At 44.2% G+C, this 19,999-nt stretch overlaps 1 protein-coding gene across 1 annotated transcript in view; it reads right to left on the bottom strand.

The window, feature by feature from the left end:
• GABBR2 (gamma-aminobutyric acid type B receptor subunit 2) overlaps nt 1-19,999 on the bottom strand; it is a gene marked incomplete at both ends in the record, with an annotated part of 365,749 nt that overhangs the window by 168,068 nt on the left and 177,682 nt on the right. Inside the window, 2 exons of the mRNA XM_082657435.1 lie at nt 702-767; nt 19,427-19,528. Coding sequence (XP_082513561.1) covers nt 702-767; nt 19,427-19,528 — 168 coding nt within the window. The remainder of the gene's footprint in view (nt 1-701; nt 768-19,426; nt 19,529-19,999) is intronic.

The raw sequence follows: 19,999 nt of genomic DNA, 5'->3' as shown, positions 1-19,999 counted from the left end.
AAAAAAAGAATATCATGTGGAGAAAAGAGGATTTGACTGGGAATCAGGTGAATGGGGATGGAGCCCGGTTCTGCCATAAAACAACCCTTGGACAAGCTTCTCCACCTCTCTAGGCTTCTAGCTCCTTATCTGTAACAAGGGTACAATAGTAGGGTACAATAAAGCAAGGGTAACAATAGTAGCTTCACATGGTTATTGGAAAGATTAAGTGAGATAAGGTTTAAGAATATACTTTGTCACCTATCACACACCAGACAATTAAAAGGATTCAGTGGTAGATACTGAACAGTTGACGGTCTGTGCTAAACCTGAGTCTCTGAGCCCTGCTTACAGGGCAGGAAGGGGTCTGAGGCCTCCCGGTCTCGCCCTGGAATCTGGTGTCTCCCTCTGTGTGGTGCACACAGCACTGCTCCATTAAGCAAGGCTGGGTGGAGGAGACTTAAAACTAGCTGGCAGCGCTGAAGCAATGGTAAGACAGTGGGTTTGGTAAACTGAGGTTCCTGGTTCCTCCTACAACTGCACTGTTCTGAGTCCTGGGGTTTTAGCTCCACGGAAAGATGAAAGAGCAGTGAGAATAACACTTCTGCTTCCAACACCCCAGACTCCGGTCCACTCAAGGACCAGGCAGTGACACTGAGTGCAAGAAAACGCTTCATGAACCTCCCCAAAGACATCCATGACACAACCAAAGTGTTACTTACACAACAGAACACTTTTGCTGCCATATTCTGGTCAAACTGGCCAAGGATGATCCGCACGTCGTTGCCCTGTGGACAGAAGGACACGATGTGAAGGTGAGCGTGTGATCGGCACAGCCCAGAGGGCTCGAGGCAGTGGGCAGGGATCATTCACATGCCCCAGGCTCCCCAGCAAGAGCTCTGCCTGAGGGGGTGGGCAGGGCAAAACCTCACCCCCCAGCCCAGCCGAGCCTGGATCTATGGCTCTCTCTGGGCCCAGCTTTCCCTCAGCTACTGCTGTTGGCCCTGCGTGGTCTCGTGGGTAAACCCTGGGGCTGGAGGCTAAAGGCTCTGAGGAGCCTCATTGTCTCCCCTGCTCTCCTCCAACAAGGGCAGGCAAACGCTCCGGGGCACTGAGACAGCGTCTGCTCTCCGTCCTCACTCTACACATAGGGAAACTGAGGCCAGAGGAGAGAAAGTAACTTCTAAGGTCCCCAGGGGAGTTGGCAGCGGAAACAGGTTCCCAGCCAACACCCCCTCCCCCTCTAGTATTCTAGACTTTTCCACCTTTCTCGAGTCCACAGAGCTTCCCAATTAAGAAGTTTCAGAGTCTCTTTGAGTTCTCAGCTTTGTTCAAATCTCAGCTCCACTTGGGTGGCCTCAAGTGGCTCCTTTTCCCATCTTAGCCTCAATTTCCTCATCTGCAAAATGCAGATAATGGCAGTACTTAGAGGGCTGCTGAGAGGACTAAATGAGATAATCCTCATAGAGTGCTTAACATAGTTCCTGGCACAGAGTAAACACCCAGCTAGAATTAGTGTCTTATAACCTTCTCCCAACCTATTCTTCTCCCTTTATTTCAAAGGAAAATCTATATTCAAAAGCTCTATAAATGGTTACTTATTATCTTAATATCTCAATATGGTTAATAGGTATATATTGTACCATGGGTCCTATCACTCATTTATTCATTCAACAAACATTTACTGAGTGTCTGCTTGAGGCTCCCTCCTGGGTCAGGGTAAGGGGTTCTCGGTTGCTTTCTAGGGGAAGGGACCCTGCCCTGCCCCCATATAGAACAGGCAGAAGGAGGATGTACAGGTAGCCTCCAGGAAACCAGCCAGGCCCCGGCCCACACGCTTGCTCCATCCCAGTCCTGCCCTCCGCACTGACACTCAGCCCTGCAGGTGATGTTACCTTGCTGCCATTTACCCCGTCCTTTCCAGCAAGCCTCAAGGCTCTTTGATGCATAAAGAAGAGAAACATCCCTTTAAAGATCAGTTTTTAGCATCTTTCAAAATTGGAAAGTGCTGACTGGGAGGCCATTTTACTCATCATGTACTTTAGCAAAATAAAAAAGACTTGGATTCTAAAATCACCCTTCATTTGCAAGCAAGAATGGAAAGAAGAAAAAAAATTTTCCTCTGAAAGGACTTTAAAAGATCATTAACAGAGCAGTTGAAGGAAGGCAAGCCTTTGTCATCACCATGACTGCAATGCTATAGAAAGTTCTAAGCTGCTTCTGTTCTGTGGCCATACTCCCGGGCACACTCCAGGGTCATTCTGCTTGTTTGTTGAATTTTTTATAGCATTTCTTGCTGCTAACAGTATTTACCTACCCATATCCATCCATCCATCCATCCATCCATCCATCCATCCATCCATCCAGCAAACATTTATGGAGCATCTACTTTGTGCCAAGCCCTGTGTTGCTAAACACGGTATAGTAGAAACAGCTTATTGGATTTTGGAGTCAGAGAGACCTGGGTTCACATCCCAGCTCCGGCACTGACCAGCTACATGACCCTGGGTCTTAATGTCCTGGAGCCTCAATCTCCTCATCTCTGAAATGGGGATAATATTCCCTGCCTGACCCAGTGGTTGTAGGATTCATGGTAATGAAACCCACCCACTGGCTTCCATGGTGCTCTCTCCTGGTTCCCTCCTGCCTCCTGGTCATTCCTGCTCAGACTCTCAATCAGCTCCTCGTCTTTCTGCCCATCCCTAATGCTGGTGTTCCATACAGTTCTGCCCTCATCACTCTCCCTGGGCAATCTCATTCATGACCCCAGCCACAACTCCCCTCTGAGCATTGTGGACTCCCAAGTCTCTCTCCCCAGCCCAGACTTTTCTCCAGTTGCCTCCTGGACACCTCCACTTGGATTCTCTCAACATGCCCCAAGTTGAACTCCTCATCATTCCCAACATGCCTACTTCCTCCTCCTGTATTGTCCATCTCTAGAACAGAGTTGTCAACCTCCTACTCCCTAAGATCATAAACTTGGGAGCCATTCTAGATTCACTCCTCTCCTCATCTTAGCCATAACCATGGCCTGTTGGTTCTGTCTGCTCACTAGCTTCCTGGATCGCCCCCATGTTTCCAGCCCCATTGCCCTGGGTTTAGCCACCATCACTCCCTACGTGGTGAACCACTACAGCCTCCCAGCTGGATCCCTGCCTTTAGTCCTGCTCCATCCACCCAGTCTCCAGAAAGCACACAAGGGGATCATTCCAAGATTGAAATTTGATTATGTAAAATCTTTCCATGGCTCCTGGAGCTTTACAGATCAAACTCTGAGTTCCTTGGAACATTCCAAATTTTTTACCAACTCACTCCTGCTCATTTCTCTAATCACATTTTTTGCTACTCCTCCACAGCAGGGAGAATGAACTACCTGCAGTTCTCTTAAATGGTCTGCCATTCACTCCTTCATTCATTCACTCATTCATTCATTCACTTTCTCACTCTGTCCCCTTTCTTTCTTTCTACAAGTTCATTCATCCAGAATGCCATTCCCTCCCACCCTACACGCTGTGCCTGGAGAGCTGCTACTCCCCCTTCCTGCCTTAGCTCAGGCATTCCTACTCTGAGAAACCATCTCTGTCCCATTAGGCTTGGTGGTCATTTGCTCCTCTGTGGGCCCAGAGCACTCTGTGCTTCCCTCTATCATGGCCTGAGTCTACTTGTTTGTTTTCCCCATTGGACTGAGGATAACTTGATCCATCTCTGGGTCTCCAGCTCCCAGAACAAGGCATGACACATATATCAATAAATAGGTATTAAATGTGTGATTAAGTGAATGAATGCTGTGTGAAGCACAAGCACAATGCCTGGCCCACATTGGCTATTCAATATCTGCTGGTTATTATCATCAACTGCACTAATATCCTGCTAGCCTAGGGCCTAGGTACTGGTTGGGTTCACCATGTTCATTTCTTGAATGGACCGAGGGACTCGCATCTTCATGGTTGACCACCTGACCACCTGCTAACAGATAAATAAACAGCTCTGCCACTTGTGGACCATTTAGTGTCTCTGTTGCCATGACAACCAAGTTGCATTGACTACTTGGTTCTATGCTCCCAAACTTTTAGGACTGGATGGGGGCCCAAGGGATCGCTGATCTTGTTAACCCCTTCCCAGAGAGGCAAAAATCTTTCCCAAATCCAGCACAGCACCCCAAAACCAGCAATCTTGCCTTGGTGTCCCCTGACCATTAGAGGGTCCTGGAGAAAGAGCCTATCCGGGGCCAGGTTATGCCTGATGCAGGAAGCTATTCACACCCACTCTGACTCTAGACAGTGAGTAAGAAGGGCAAGATGCTGCAAAGCCTGGGAGAAAAGAGGACGAGCCAGCACTCAGTGCAGGTGGAGCCTGGATCCCAGGGTAGGGAGAGGATAATGGGAAATATGACTGGACTGGGATCCTTAGGGGGCCCATGAGAGCAGCATAAAGAGTTGAAGGTGCTTCTCAAAATGGGATATGTGTACTCCCAGGGCAGAGGAGTTCTCCTGAGAGTATGAAAAGTGCGGATATGCCTGGTTCTTCTTTCTGGAGTAGCAATTTATTGGAAGATTCAGGGGTGAAGGGAAACATTTTGGATCGGGGGAATCTTAAAAGTTTTTAACACACCCACACTCTCACAAAAGTTCCAGAATCACACTTTTCAATGTTGCATAACTTGTATGTTTTCCTTAAAATCCAGAGAGAGGAAAGAGATTTTGTGTTGGCAGTGGACCCTGCTTCTGGCCAAGCCCGCCCACCTCCCTACCAGGGGTATCAGTGCACTCTCCTCTATGGCTGAAAGGGCTTTGGGGCAGTTGAAGGACTGCCAGGGGTAGGGGAGGACAGCCATGACCATCTCTAAGGATGACAGTGCAGAATGGTGCTGTGATGTTAGAGCTGGAACGTGGCAGAGGGCAGGGTCTCAAAAAGCCCTGCCATGGACTCTTGGCTCTGCAGGGGGCCGCCTGGAGTGAAAGTAGATGTCCCGAGATCAGACAAATGACAGCTTCTTTTTAGAAGGCTAGATCTAAGGTAATGGATGGTAGCAGAGACCTATGTTCACACCCTCAACAGGCCACACCCACGGGGGGCAAAAATGGAAGGGAACAGCCATGGGGCAGGAGGCCTGGGGAGGGGTACTCAGTCCAAACCCTAGGTGGATTTCCCTTCCTCTTCCCTGGCCCCTCTCATCTGTTGTCTAGGACCTCTTTGTCTCTGGGGCCCTTAAAGGGAGCTAAAATCTCACATATAAAAAATGACACTTAAGAAGGATGACTCAATTCAAAGCACTACTGTATAAACCCCCACTTTACACAGGATCCTAGCAGAGTCAAAATAAATGACAGCTCCCGATCTCTTTCTAGCCACTGCCCTAGGAGGTACGTGCTATAATTATGTTCACTCTGGATAGTTTCATGAGCAAACTGAGGCCCAAAGACTTAAGCAACTTTCCTAGGCACAGCAGACACTGTTGGTCCTGCTGGATCCCCTCCTCGGGGCTAGTGCACCCAACCCAGCTGCAGCGATGGTGGGCTGCCACCAGCTCCCTCCCTTCTCTGGAGAACTTCCCTCAGCCAAGGGGAGCTTCCTGGCCCTAGAAGGCCATGTTGTGCCCCACATCCCATAGCAGCCAGTGACTGACTCACATGGGTAGAAAACTCCAGCCCCCTTGCTGAAAGGTGGGACCAGCTCTGTGGTGCAGACTGTGCTCCAGAGATGCGATGAGGCCAGGTTAAACCCATCTCCAGCCAAAAGGCATTCTGGCCTAGCTCCCCTCTTGCCTTATCCTGCTTCTCTCCCCTTCTCCTGAGCCCACTCTCAATAAATCTCTTTCACAAGAATCCCAGGCTCTGTTTCTAGGGAGTTCAACCTAAGACACCAGGTCACAGGGATAAGAAGTGGTGACTCTGGCCTCGACCCAATGTGGGTCTGGCCCCAGAGCCCAAGCATTTGACCACTCACTCCTATATATTACCTCCCACACTGAGAAGGCCAACTCCACCAGGCCTGGGCTGCTGGGGCTCAGTACCGAGTCTGCAGCAATGACTCATGGAGAAAAGTCCTATGGATTTTGAGGTCAAAGGACCTGAGCAGCAAGTGTAACCCTGAGACATTAAGACAGCTGATGTGCATTTAAAAGAGCAGGAAAGCAGAAGGCAACCCATCTTGCTTCCCTGTGACAGCAGTGTGGGGTCCTGCTAGAAGATCAAGGTTGACCCTGACACTGACCTCCTGCCATCTCTGCATCTGTCTCAGCCTACGTTTAATAGCTTCCTGGTTTCCTACAGACGCACACTACCCCACTACCCCACTGGGCTGCTGAAAAATCAAATGAAACCATGTTCAACGTTGTAGAAAGGGGTAAGGTGCAATGAGCCCAAAGGTGGCTGAGCTATTAGAGGCCGGCCATGATGCAGGCTGGGAGGTGCCCCTGACCTGGAGCAGTGGGCACTGGTGAAGTGGTGAGAAGCCCAGGCCTGCTCCGACTCCCCCACTTTGGTCGTGAGACCTGGGGTAAGCCTGAGAGGGTTAGCAAAGATGTTTTCCAAAGTCCCTCTTGGCTCTGACAGACTGATTCCACACCCAGAATGAGTATTCTCTTTTATTTAGCTAAAATTAGTCTTTCTTAGACTTTTTTTTTTTCTTCTCCAGAAGTGTCCCTAAAAGCAGAGAAGCAGGAGACATATACTCTTAAGGACGGGAGTGAAAAACAGTACAGCCCATAGCAGCCCACTGGCAAAGCATGGCATTTCTTTAAAGTTTATTATTTTATCTTGAAAATTCATGTATATTTAGCCTTCCAATAACATATCTATGTTTATCTTAAGATAAAAATAATGCTTTTTCTTCCCATGTCTCTGAGCAAAACTGGCCTGCTGGGAAGATGCACTACATTTATCTTGTAGCTTTGCATCCCCTTGGGGTGCTGGTATGAACCTCAGGTTCAGGCAGTCAGGCTGGATTCCTGGCCCGTGGGGGGGCAGGTAATTCCCACTAGGACTTTCCCATGAAGCAAAGTGGGGAACAGTTCCCCTCAAGACCTATCTTTGTGGTCTTCCTGTAATAGAATAATGGCTCCCCAAAGATGTCCATGTTCTAATCCCTGGAACCTGTGAATATGCTGTGTGACATAGCAAGGGGGAATTAACATTGCAGATGGAATTAAGGTTGCTAATCAGCTGACTTATAAAATAGGGAGATTTTCCTGGAGTCTGAATCCTGAATGATGGCTTGGGGGCTGCTCCACAGAAGACCAATAAAGCAGCTGAAATTGACAGGGACAGAGTAAAGGGACAAAGCAAATGATTAAATAGTTAATCCCACTAAGGGATCATGAGTAAAAGAAAAAAGTATGGGGGACCCCTGTAAGTGAATAATCACTCAAGGAAGCAGGCTTGCCTAGCAACAAAACCATGCAATAGAAGCATGAGACATGCCCCAAAACAATAAAACAATGGTGGAATGAGACCTACATCCTGCCCAGGGAGGTCAGTAAGTTAATGACTCCTAGGACATGCTCCTCTGTGCACACTAAAAACAAAAATATAGGCAATGTTGGACCAGAGTCTGGCTTGGCACAGCCATGTGGCTAACAGGGTCTGGGTGCTCCAGACGGGTATCAGGCCTGTGCCTCTGAGGTGGGAGAGCCGAGTTCAGGACACTGGACCACCAGAGACCTCCCGGCTCCACATAATATCAAATGGCAAAAGCTCTCCCAGAGATCTCCATCTCAATGCCAAGACCCAGCTCCACTCAACGACCAGCAAGCTACAGTGCTGGACACCCCATGTCAAACAACTAGCAAGACAGGAACACAACACCCCCCAGTAGCAGAGAGGCTGCCTAAAATCATAATAAGGTCACAGACACCCCAAAACGCACCACCAGACGTGGTCCTGCCCACCAGAAAGACAAGATCCAGCCTCATCCACTAGAACACAGGCACCAGTCCCCTATACTAGAAAGCCTACACAACCCACTGAACCAACCTTAGCCACTGGGGGCAGACACCAAAAACAAAGGGAACTACGAACCTGCAGCCAGCGAAAAGGAGACCCCAAACACAGTAAGTTAAGCAAAATGAGAAGACAGAGAAATACACAGCAGATGAAGGAGCAAGGTAAAAACCCACAAGACCAAACAAATGAAGATGCAATAGGCAGCCTACCTGAAAAAGAATTCAGAGTAATGATAGTAAAGATGATCCAAAATTGTGGAAATAGCATGGAGAAAATACAAGAAATGTTTAACAAGGACCTAGAAGAACTAAAGAGCAAACAAACAATGATAACAACACAATAAATGAAATTAAAAATTCTCTAGAAGGAATCAATAGCAGAATAACTGAGGCAGAAGAACGGATAAGTGACCTGGAAGATAAAATAGTGGAAATAACTACCATAGAGCTGAATAAAGAAAAAAGAATGAAAAGAATTTAGGACAGTTTCAGAGACGTCTGGGACAACATTAAACGCACCAACATTAGAATTATAGGGGTCCCAGAAGGAGAAGAGAAAAAGAAAGGGACTGAGAAAATATCTGAAGACATTATACTTGAAAACTTCCCTAATATGGGAAAGGAAATAGTCAAGTCCAGGAAGCACAGAGAGTCCCTACAGGATAAAACAAGGAGAAAACACCAAGACACATATTAATCAAACTATCAAAAATTAAATACAAAGAAAAAATATTAAAAGCAGCAAGGGAAAAACAACAAATAACATACAAGGGAATCCCCATAAGGTGAACAGCTGACCTTCAGCAGAAACTTTGCAAGCCAGAAGGGAGTGGCAGGTCATATTTAAACTGATGAAGGGGAAAAATCTACAACCAAGATTACTCTACCCAGCAAGGATCTCATTCAGATTCAACGGAGAAATTAAAACCTTTACAGACAAGCAAAAGCTAAGAGAATTCAGCACCACCAAACCAGCTTTACAAATGCTAAAGGAACTTCTCTAGGCAGGAAACACAGGAGAAGGAAAAGACCTACAATAACAAACCCCTAAACAATTAAGAAAATGGTAACAGGAACATACATTATCAATAACTACCTTAAATGTAAATGGATTAAATGCTCCAACCAAAAGACATAGACTGGCGGAATGGATACAAAAACATGACCTGTAGTTATGCTGCCTACAAGAGACCCACTTCAGACCTAGGGACACATACAGACTAAAAGTGAGGAGATGGAAAATGATATTCTATGGAAATGAAATCAAAACAATGCTGGAGTAGCAATTCTCATATCAGACAAAATAGACTTTAAAATAAAGACGATTACAAGAGACAAAGAAGGACACTACATAATGATCAAGGGATCAATCCAAGAAGAAGATAACAATTGTAAATATTTAGGCACCCAACATAGGAGCACCTAATACGTAAGGCAAATGGTAACAGCCATAAAAGAGGAAATCGACAGCAACACAATCACAGTAGGGGACTTTCACAACCCACTTTCACCAATGGACAGATCATCCAAAATGAAAATAAATAAGGAAACACAAGCTTTAAATGATACATTAAATAAGATGGACTTAATTGATATTTATAGGACATTCCATCCAAAACCAACAGAATACACCCTCTTCTCAAGTGCTCACAGAACATTCTCCAGGATAGATCATATCTTGGGACACAAATCAAGCCTTGGTAAATTTAAGAAAATTGAAATCATAACACATATCTTTTGCAACCACAACCCTATGAGGCTAGATATCAATTACAGAAAAAAATCTGTAAAAAGTACAAACATATGGAGGCTAAACAACACACTACTAAATAACCAAGAGACCACTGAAGAAATCAAAGAGGAAATCAAAAAATACCTAGAAACAAATGACAATGAAAACACAATGACCCAAAACCTATGGGATGCAGCAAAAGCAGTTCTAACAGGGAAGTTTATAGCAATACAATCCTACCTCAAGAAACAAGAAACATCTCAAATAAACAACCTAAACTTACACCTAAAACAATTAGAGAAAGAAGAACAAAAAAACCCCAAACTTAGCAGAAGGAAAGAAAGCATAAAGATCAGATCAGAAATAAATGAAAAAGAAATGAAGGAAACAATAGCTAAGATCAGTAAAACTAAAAGCCGGTTCTTTGATAAGAAAAAAACAATTGATAAACCACTAGCCAGATTCATCAAGAAAAAAAGGGAGAAGACTCAAATCTATAGAATTAGAAATGAAAAAGGAAAAGTAACAACTGACACTGCAGAAATACAAAGGATTGTGAGAGATTACTACAAGCAACTATATGCCAAAAAAATGGACAACCTGGAAGAAATGGACAAATTCTTAGAAAAGCACAACCTTCTGAGACTGAACCAGGAAGAAATAGAAAATATAAATAGACCAATCATAAGCGCTGAAATTGAAACTGTGATTAAAAATCTTCCAACAAACAAAAGCCCAGGACTAGATGGCTTCACAGATGAATTCTATCAAACATTTAGAGAAGAGCTAGCACCCATCCTTCTCAAACTCTTCCAAAATATAGCAGAGCGAGGAACACTCCCAAACTCATTCTATGAGGCCACCATCACCCTCATACAAAACCATACAAAGATCACAAAGAAAGAAAACTACAGGCCAATATCACTGATGAACATAGAAGCAAAAATCCTCAACAAAATACTAGCAAACAGAATCCAACAGCACATTAAAAGGATCACACACCATGACTAAGTGTGGTTTATCTGAGGAATCCAAGGATTCTTCAATATATGCAAATCAATCAATGTGATACACCACATCAACAAATTAAAGGAGAAAAACCATCTGATAATCTCAATAGATACAGAAAAAGCTTTCAACAAGATTCAATACCCATTTATGATAAAAACCCTCCAGAAAGTAGGCATAGAGGGAACTTACCTCAACATAGTAAAGGCTATATATGACCAACCCAGAGCCAAAATCTTTCTCAACGGTGAAAAACTGAAACCATTTCCTCTAAGATCAGGAACAAGACTAAGTTGTCCACTGTTACCACTCTTATTCAACATAGTTTTGGAAGTTTTAGCCACAGCAATCAGAGAAGAAAAAGAAATAAAAGGAATCCAAATCAGAAAAGAAGAAGTAAAGTTGTCACTGTTTGCAGATGACATGATTCTATACATAGAGAATCCTAAAGATGCCACCAGAAAACTACTAGAGCTAATCAATGAATTTGGCAAAGTAGCAGGATACAAAATTAATGCACAGAAATCTCTTGCATTCCTATACACTAATGATGAAAAATCTGAATGAGAAATTAAGGAAACACTCCCATTTAGCATTGCAACAAAAAGAATAAAATACCTCGGAATAAACCTACCTAAGGAGACAAAAGACCTGTATGCAGAAAAGTATAAGACACTGATGAAAGAAATTAAAGATGATACAAACAGATGGAGAGATATACCATGTTCTTGGATTGGAAGAATCAACATTGTGAAAATGACTCTGCTACCCAAAGCAATCTACAGATTCAATGCAATCCCTATGAAACTACCAATGGCATTTTTCTCAGAACTAGAATAAAAAATTTCACAATTTGTATGGAAACATAAAAGACCCCGAATAGCCAAAGCAATCTTGACAAAGAAAAATGGAGCTGGAGGAATCAGGCTCCTGGATTCAGACTATACTACAAAGCTACAGTAATCTAAACAGTATGGTACTGGCACAAAAACAGAAATATAGATCTATGGAACAGGACAGAAAGCCCAGAGATAAACCCATGCACATATGGTCACCTTATTTTTGATAAAGGAGGCAAGAATATACAATGGAGAAAAGACAGCCTCTTCAATAAGTCGTGCTGGGTAAACTGGACAGCTACATGCAAAAGAATGAAATTAGAACACTCCCTAACATCATACAGAAAAATAAACTCAAAATGGGTTAAAGACCTAAATGTAAGGCCAGACACTATAAAACTCTTGGAGGAAAACATAGGCAGAACACTCTATGACATAAATCACGACACGATCCTTTTTGATCCACCTCCTAGAGGAATGGAAATAATAACAAAAATAAACGTATGGCACCTAATGAAACTTAAAAGCTTTTGCACAGCACAGGAAAACATAAACAAGACAAAAAGACAACCCTCAGAATGGGAGAAAATATTTGCAAATAAAGTAACTGACAAAGGATTAATCCCCCAAATTTACAAGCAGCTCATGCAGCTCAATATGAAAAAAACAAACAACCCAGTCCAAAAATGGGCAGAAGACCTAAATAGACATTTCTCCAAAGAAGATAAACAGACTGCCAACAAACACATGAAAGGATGCTCAACATCACTAATCATTAGAGAAATACAAATCAAAACTACAATGAGGTATCACCTCACACCGGTCAAAATGGCCATCATCAAAAAATCTACAAACAATAAATGCTGGAGAGGGTGTGGAGAAAAGAGAACCCTCTTGCACTGTTGGTGGGAATGTAAATTGATATAGCCACTATGGAGAACAGTATGAAGGTTCCTTAAAAAACTAAAAATAGAACTACCATACGACCCAGCAATCCCACTACTGGGCATATATCCTGAGAAAACCATAATTCAAAAAGAGACATGTACCACAATGTTCACTTCAGCACTATTTACAATAGCCAGGACATGGAAACAACCTAAGTGTCCATCGACAGATGAATGGATAAAGAAGATGTGGCACATATATACAATGGAATATTACTCAGCCATAAAAAGAAGCGAAATGGAGTTATTTGTAGTGAGGTGGATGGACCTAGAGACTGTCATACAGAGTGAAGTAAGTCAGAAAGGGAAAAACGAATACTGTATGCTAACACATATATATGGAATCTAAAAAAAAAAAAATCGTTCTGAAGAACCTAGGAGCAGGACAGGAATAAAGACGCAGAGGTAGAAAATGGACTTGAGGACACGGGGAGCTGGGATGAAGTGAGAGAGTGGCATGGACATATATACACTGCCAAATGTAAAACTGATAGCTAATGGGAAGCAGTCACATAGCACAGGGAGATCAGCTCAGTGCTTTGCGACCACCTAGAGGGGTGGGATTGTGGGGGTGGGAGGGAGACGCAAGAGGGAGGAGATATGGGGATGTATGTATATGTATAGCTGATTCACTTTGTTATAAAGCAGAAAGTAACACACCATTGTAAAGCAATTATACTCCAATAAAAATGTTAAATATATATATATATAGGGAAAAGATGACATTATACTGAAACCTGAGATAATCTACCATAGTTTAGTATATTTTACCGCCTTTTTGCTCATTTTCATAGCACCACGACAGTCCCAGTTTGACCATGTAGGACAAGAAAACTCCCTTACCTGACGTGGAGGAGGAACGTGATGATGGAAGCTTGACGTCTACTCAAGAATGAGGAAGATGGGGGCCTTGTTCACCTCCCCACTTTTCCTTTGATTATAAAACCTTGGCCACTAAGTTCTCGGCATGGCACTCCCTTGCCTTCCTGTTTGTATCTCTCACAGTGCTCTATACTAATAAACTCTTTCCTTACCTGTCATTCTGCCTCTTGTTGAATTCTTTCTATGCCTAGACAGAAGAACCTATGCTCTACTAAGGCCTGGAATGCATTCTGTGGTTTCAAAATGAACAGAGGCGCACGTCTTGAGCCTGGCGCTCACCCCCATAAAGCCTGGTGCTTCAGTGTGGGCACCATGGGAATACCCAGGGCTCTTCGAAGGATGGCCTCCCAGCCCAGACTGGCAACAGTTAACATTAAAGGCCCCTGACTGAAACAGGACCAGAGTGAGCTTAAAGGCCTGGGGTCTTCATCACACAGAGATGGTTTTATTCCTGACTTTCTTTTAGACAAACTTTGATACATATCTGCTAAATCAGCCTGATTAATTCCATTATTCAGTTCCTCTATGTTCTTGCTTATTTTTGCCTGGCTGATCTGTCCAAGACTGCGAGACAGACGCTGTGGCTCCCAATACTATTGTGTTTGTGTCAATTCTCCTTTGTATTTTAACAGGATTTTCTTTATATATTTCAGTGAGATGTAATTTATAGCAATAATGGTCCAAGAGTGTGCTATTCTCAGGGAGAATTGTACCCTTATCTATAGAAAACGACTTCCTTAATCTTGTTTAACACCTGTACCTTGAATTCTCTTTATTGTAATGTGAACACTGGATCCTTGCTGCAGTTTGGTTTGCTTGGTATACTTTTCCCTGACTTTTACCTTTGACCTTTCTGTGTCACTGTGTTGTAAATATAACTACAGTTAGTTCTTCAAAACACAATCTGAAAGTCTTTGCCTCTTCATAGGGAGTTTGACCTATTTGAATTTATGGTCAGAATGACTATATTTGGTCTGCAGTTTTAGTTTATACTTTCTGGTTTTCATATTTGCTTTCTGTTTTTTGATATGTGGACTAGATTTTCTTTGCTTTTATCTTCCATGTTTCAGGAGCTTCAGCCTCTGTTTGTGTTATAGCATATTTACTGTTAAGTTATTCAAAGCCTTTTTTAACTTATATTTTTCTAATTATGAAACTCATAAGCAAAATAGTCTCTTTTGAGTCCCTTTCCTACTTAAGACCAGGAGTTTAGCACCCAATTTTTTTTTTACTCACTTCTTTGGCTCTGTTAATGGAATTTGGGTTTTTATATTTCAATTACTGTTATTACAGTATCTATTTGCATTGCATGTATATGCACGTTTGCTTTCAAAATGAATTTCTGTATCTGCATACACTTTTATAACAACTTTTTATAATGACTACTTAGCTCTCTCTCCACGGGCTTTTGTGATCCCTGCTCACCTGCTTCTGTCATGACCTCAGCTATAAAGTTTGCTATCGTTCTCGGCAGGCTGATAAAGGACTTCAAAGATTAACTTCAAGAAGGGCACTGGCTAGTAGTACATCATGTGAGTCTCACACGTCGGAGAATGTCTTCCAGCTGCTCCATCATCTCTGGGATTGAATGCTGCAAGGGAGTCGAGGTGGCCTGGTTTTGCACCTTTGTGGGAAATCTGTTTTTTTCTGGGCTAGATACTTGTAGATTTTCCCCTTTCTGTTTGTATTTCAAAACTTCTGACAAAATGTGTCTGGGTATTACTCTCTATTCACCAATTCTGCTAGAATGCAGAAAGGCCAGCTAGACTGCACATACAGTCTGAGCATTTCCTTATGAAACTGTTGACTTTGTAATTTCAAAATGGTTATATATCGGCAATTTTGTATGGTCCAATCTAGTAGATCTCTCTTGAGCCCACTTAAGTTTGTCACCTATTTTTTTTTTAAGTAAACTTCTTATTTGAGAATAGTTTTAGATTTATGGAAAAATCACAAAGAGAGTATATAGAGTTCCCATATGTCCTCTCCCAGTTTCCCCTATTATTAACATCTTACGTTTATATAGTACATTTGTTATAAATAATGAATCAATATCAATTCATTATTAACTAAAGCTTATACTTTATTCAGATACCCTTAGTTCTTTTCTCTAGTGTCCTTTTTCTATTCCTGGGTCCCATTCAGGATACCACATTATATATCATTGTCATGTATCTGTAGGCTACTTTTGGCTTAGACATTCCTTAGTTTTGAAGACCTAGACAGTTTTGAGGAGCATTGGTCAGGTATTTTGCAGGATGGCCTGCAACTAGAATTTACCTAATGTTTTTCTCATGGTTAGACTGGAGTTATAGGTTTTGGGGAGGAAGAACACAGAGGTAAAGTGCCCTTCTCACCACATCATATCAAATGTACATACTATCAACATGACTTACCACTGTTGATGCTGACCTTCGTCACCTGGTTGAGGCAGTTGTCAGATTCTTCCACTCTAAAGTTACTCTTCTTTTCCCCCCTTTTCATCCTGTGCTCTTTGGAAGGAAGTCACTTAACAAGTGGGTAGTTCTGCTCTACCTCCTTGGGCCTGAAATATCTACATAAATTATTGGGAATCCTTTGGCATAGGAGATTTGTCTATTCTCTCTCATTTACTTACTCAATCATGGGTATCTGTTTTATACTTTGGGTTATAATCCAATACCACTTTTATTTTATTGCTCAAATGTCCCAGCTTTGGCCATTGGGAGCTCTTTCAGTGGCTCTTTCAGTTGGCTGCTGTACTCTTCTGACACACCTCCATCAGTGTGTGCTGTTGATGTGGTTTGAGCACGTCCTTAACTTTCTGGCACTACAAGATGCTCCAGGATCATCTTGTATGTTTCCTGTCCCAGTCCTAGAGTCGGGCATTTCTCCAAGGAGCCCTGGTTCCTTTTCAAGGAGAATGGTATTAGAAACCAAGATCTGGTGGTAGTTGTGCTTGTTGATACTGAGATTCCTGTTTTGGTTTTGATTTTGATTCTGTTTCATTTGTCCCAGTTTTCCCTTAGGATCTCCCTACTCCAGTGTCCATAACTCATCTTTCCTCTCATTAGACTGATCTCTTTGACCATTTCCTCTGAATTCTGGCAAAGCAATTCAAGAGTTCTAGTTTCCTTGGCATTAACTCTGCTCTCTACTACCTCCAATGCGGATTTTAATTCTGCTAGTTGCTATTTAGTTTTCTTCCTTGTCCTCTGTACTTCCTTCTCTATCTTATCCCACGGCAAACCAGAGATCTGCTTTTTCTCTAAGCTTTCCAGAAGTTACTTTTCTTTGTTCCTGAGTGTTTTAGCCTTGTGTTCTCTGTTAGCTTTGTCTGTCCAGACTTGGTATTTTGTTTACACACACTCAGCAAATGTGTTGAGCAAATTAGGTTTGGTTCCAGGTGCTGGGGAATAAAACAGTGACCAAGACAGACAGAAACTGCTGCCTCCTAGAGCTTACATTCTAGTGGGAGGAGACAGATGACAAAACAACTGGGTAAAATGAATAGGAGGTCAGATATTATCGTGGGTTGATCTGTATCTCCCAAAGATATGTAGAAATCCTAACTCCTAATACCTCAGAATGTGACTTCATTTGAAAACAGGGTTGTTGTAGATGAAATTAGTTAAGATAAGGTCATATTGGAGTAGGGTAGGCTCTTAATCCCACATGACTAGTGTCCTAATAAGATGATGTTAAGAGAAAAGGGGGAAATGTCAGTGAAGGCAAAGACTGGAGTTATACAGCCACAAGCCAAGGAACATCAAGGATTGCCAGTGATACTGGAAGCTTACAGAAAGGTACGGAAGAGTCCCCAAGGCTGCTAGAGAGCATAGCCTTGCTGACATCTTGACCTTGGACTTCTGGCCTCAAGGTGTGAAAGAATAAACTTCTGTTGTTTTAAGCCACCTAGTTTGTGGTACTTTGTTATGGCAGCCCCAGGAAACTGATACAGATGTCCATCAGTGAAATGGAGAAAAATAGCAGAAAGAGGGGGGTGGGAGTGCAAGGGGAAGGGATTTAAATTTTAAATAAAGCCTCTGGGAAACGGGGACAACTGAGAAAAGACTAGAAGATGATGCAAAAAGGAGCCATGCAGGTTCTGGGGGAAGAGCACTCCACACAGAGGGGATCCTTTGCCAACAGCCTGAGCATGCTGTCCTTGGCTCTGCTCTCCCGGGCTTATGTGATGCTGGAATCCTTTCTCAGAACCGCAGCTGTGTGGGGTGGTGGAGAAGCTGGACCATGGCATTGCCCAGATCTGAGTTTGAATTCCAACGCACCACTTTCCAGCTGGGTGACTAGGGGTGAGTTCTTAACCTCGTTGAGGCTCAAGCTCCCCATATGTGAAACGGGGATACAAAAATTCTCTCTGTCCCAGGGCTCTGGGGAGGGCTGAATGGGCAAGTGAAGGTCAAGGGCTCTGCAGGGGGGCCTGGCCCTTGCTCAATGCACTGGAAAGGCCGGCTGCTGTTTTCATCAGCGTCCATATCACTCCTGCTTCTGTTGGAATTGGTTGGCTGATGAGCAGAGCACCCAGTTCCATCCATCCCCAGTTTCTTGTAGACTTTCAACTAATGCATCTGCTCCACACATAAAGGCTCTTTAAATTTTAAAGCCCACAGAATTCTGCCGGGTCTCTGAGGTGCAGGAAGCTATTTCCAGTGCCCACCCTGGGGAGACACTGCGTGTGGCAGGAGAATGTCAGTGCAGCACCAGAGCCCCGTCCACCCCAGCCCCACCCCAAGTAGTCCCTGCAGAGTAGGCACTCCACTCCTCTGGATCCTCTGGGCCTCTGCACAGCCCGACTCCACCCTCAGAGCAAATCGTCTGTGGGGGAAGAGCTGGGCAGATCCAGCCCCAGACACCTAGGCTGCTAGCAGGCCCTCTCTAGCTACGGTTTCCTCAACTGCAGAGGCTCCCAGGGCTGAAATGTCAATGCAGATGTGGTATCTGCTCCTGAGCAGGTGACAAACAACTGGTGCTCTGCTCCCTTGCTCCCCATCTCTGGGTCTCAGTCTCCCCATATGTGAACTGAGGGCTCCATGAGCTCTAAACTGCCACCTGCTCTGATTGGTATAACCTGGGACCAGCCCAAGAGAGAAGGGACATGTCAGCAGTTGGCATCTGGGGCCTCAGGAGACTTTCAATGTGGGCATGATGAATGGAAGAGTAAGGTGACAGCTCTAACTATGTCTGTACCTTCTTATAATCCCCCAGCAGCTCCCCACTGCCCTCAGGATAAAAGACCAAACTTCTTAGCTCAACATCCAAGGCTCATGGAAACTGGCTCCAAATTCTGTTTTCGGCCTCAGCATCTTTCCCACGGCCCCGCCCGGATACTCCAGCCTCCAGGAATTCCTGCTGACCCCAAGTGCACAGTGAGCATGGCTGTCCTGCCCTTGGATATTCACCCTGCAGGTCTCATTCCTGCCCATCCTCCATGGCGTGGTGGAGGCTTGTCTGAATCCTCCCCGGGGAACACTTCCTCCCGTTGTTCCCCAGCCCCTCGGTTCCTGGTTCCCCTGAGAGGTATCTGCCTTCCGTACCAGCTCTGAGTGACCTGTGGACACTGGCAGGTCTGACAGTGTCTGGGAGCCCAGGAGAGTGTCTGGCACAAACACGGTGTTTGGGAAATGAATGGACAGATGACAGTTAGGAACTACTTACAACTGGGCAAACATCTAGTTGACCCTTCTGTTCCTGGAGTGAGTGTCACTGGAGGGGGTCAGGAGCCTGAGCTTTCAGTTCCAACAACAGTACTTCCTTGCTGTGGGTTTGGGCAAGAGAGTTACTCTCTCTGAGCCTCTTCACAACGGACATGATAATAATTGCGCCCTGGTTGCCTCTCAGGCTGGGTTGAGAGATACAGAATCACCCAGCAAGCTCCACATGGCTGTACACCTGGCAATCAGACCTCTGGCCAGTGCTGGACAACCAGCACTGGGGACAGCCAAGGGAAGCCAGCTTCTGAGAGCTTCTCCTCATATGTCAGATGCCAAGGATAAAGTGAAACAGCCTGAATTCGAGACTCCTTCAAAGTCAGGGGATTTGGGGAACCCCAGGAGCATGCGGTCAGTCTGTCCTCTGGGCTGTGGCCAGCTGCACCTACCTTAAGCTTTTTGACACTGGTGCAGGGATCATTGGAGAAGCTCTCAGTGTCTGAAATCTCGATGTCCTCACCATACAGAACCCCGGTCAGGTCGTTCCTCACCTGCCAGCAAAGAGAAAGCAGAGGGTGGGTGTGCTGGCGGCCACAGGAAGGGCCAGTTCAGAGGGGTTGTCCTGGGAAGTGGCTCAAATGGGCAAGGTGATTTTCTCCATCAACACACAAAAGGAGTAGGTTTTACCTTCATTAAAAACTAGAGTGCCCCCTGGGGCCTTGGAGATCTCCCAGTCCCACTCCACACTTGACACAGAGGCATAAGGAGGCCAGACAGGGAACGGGCTTACTAAAGTTGCCCAGGAATTTCCTGGAAGAATTAAGACAAGCATCCAAGTCTCTGGAGTTTCATGCTGGTGTTTCATACTATCTCCAAATCAGATTAGTTAAGTACATCACGCTGTCTCCAAATCAGACTATTCAAATACTTCTTTATTTATATTTTGCATTATTTATTTGCAATATTACTTCATTTCTAGGGTGAAGAAATAGCTGAGATATTCATATAGACAAAGTAAAACA

Source organism: Grampus griseus (genome assembly GCF_964374135.1).
Source record: "Grampus griseus genome assembly, chromosome: 6".
Lineage (NCBI taxonomy): Eukaryota > Metazoa > Chordata > Mammalia > Artiodactyla > Delphinidae > Grampus > Grampus griseus.
This window is presented reverse-complemented; position numbering and strand designations above follow the sequence as displayed.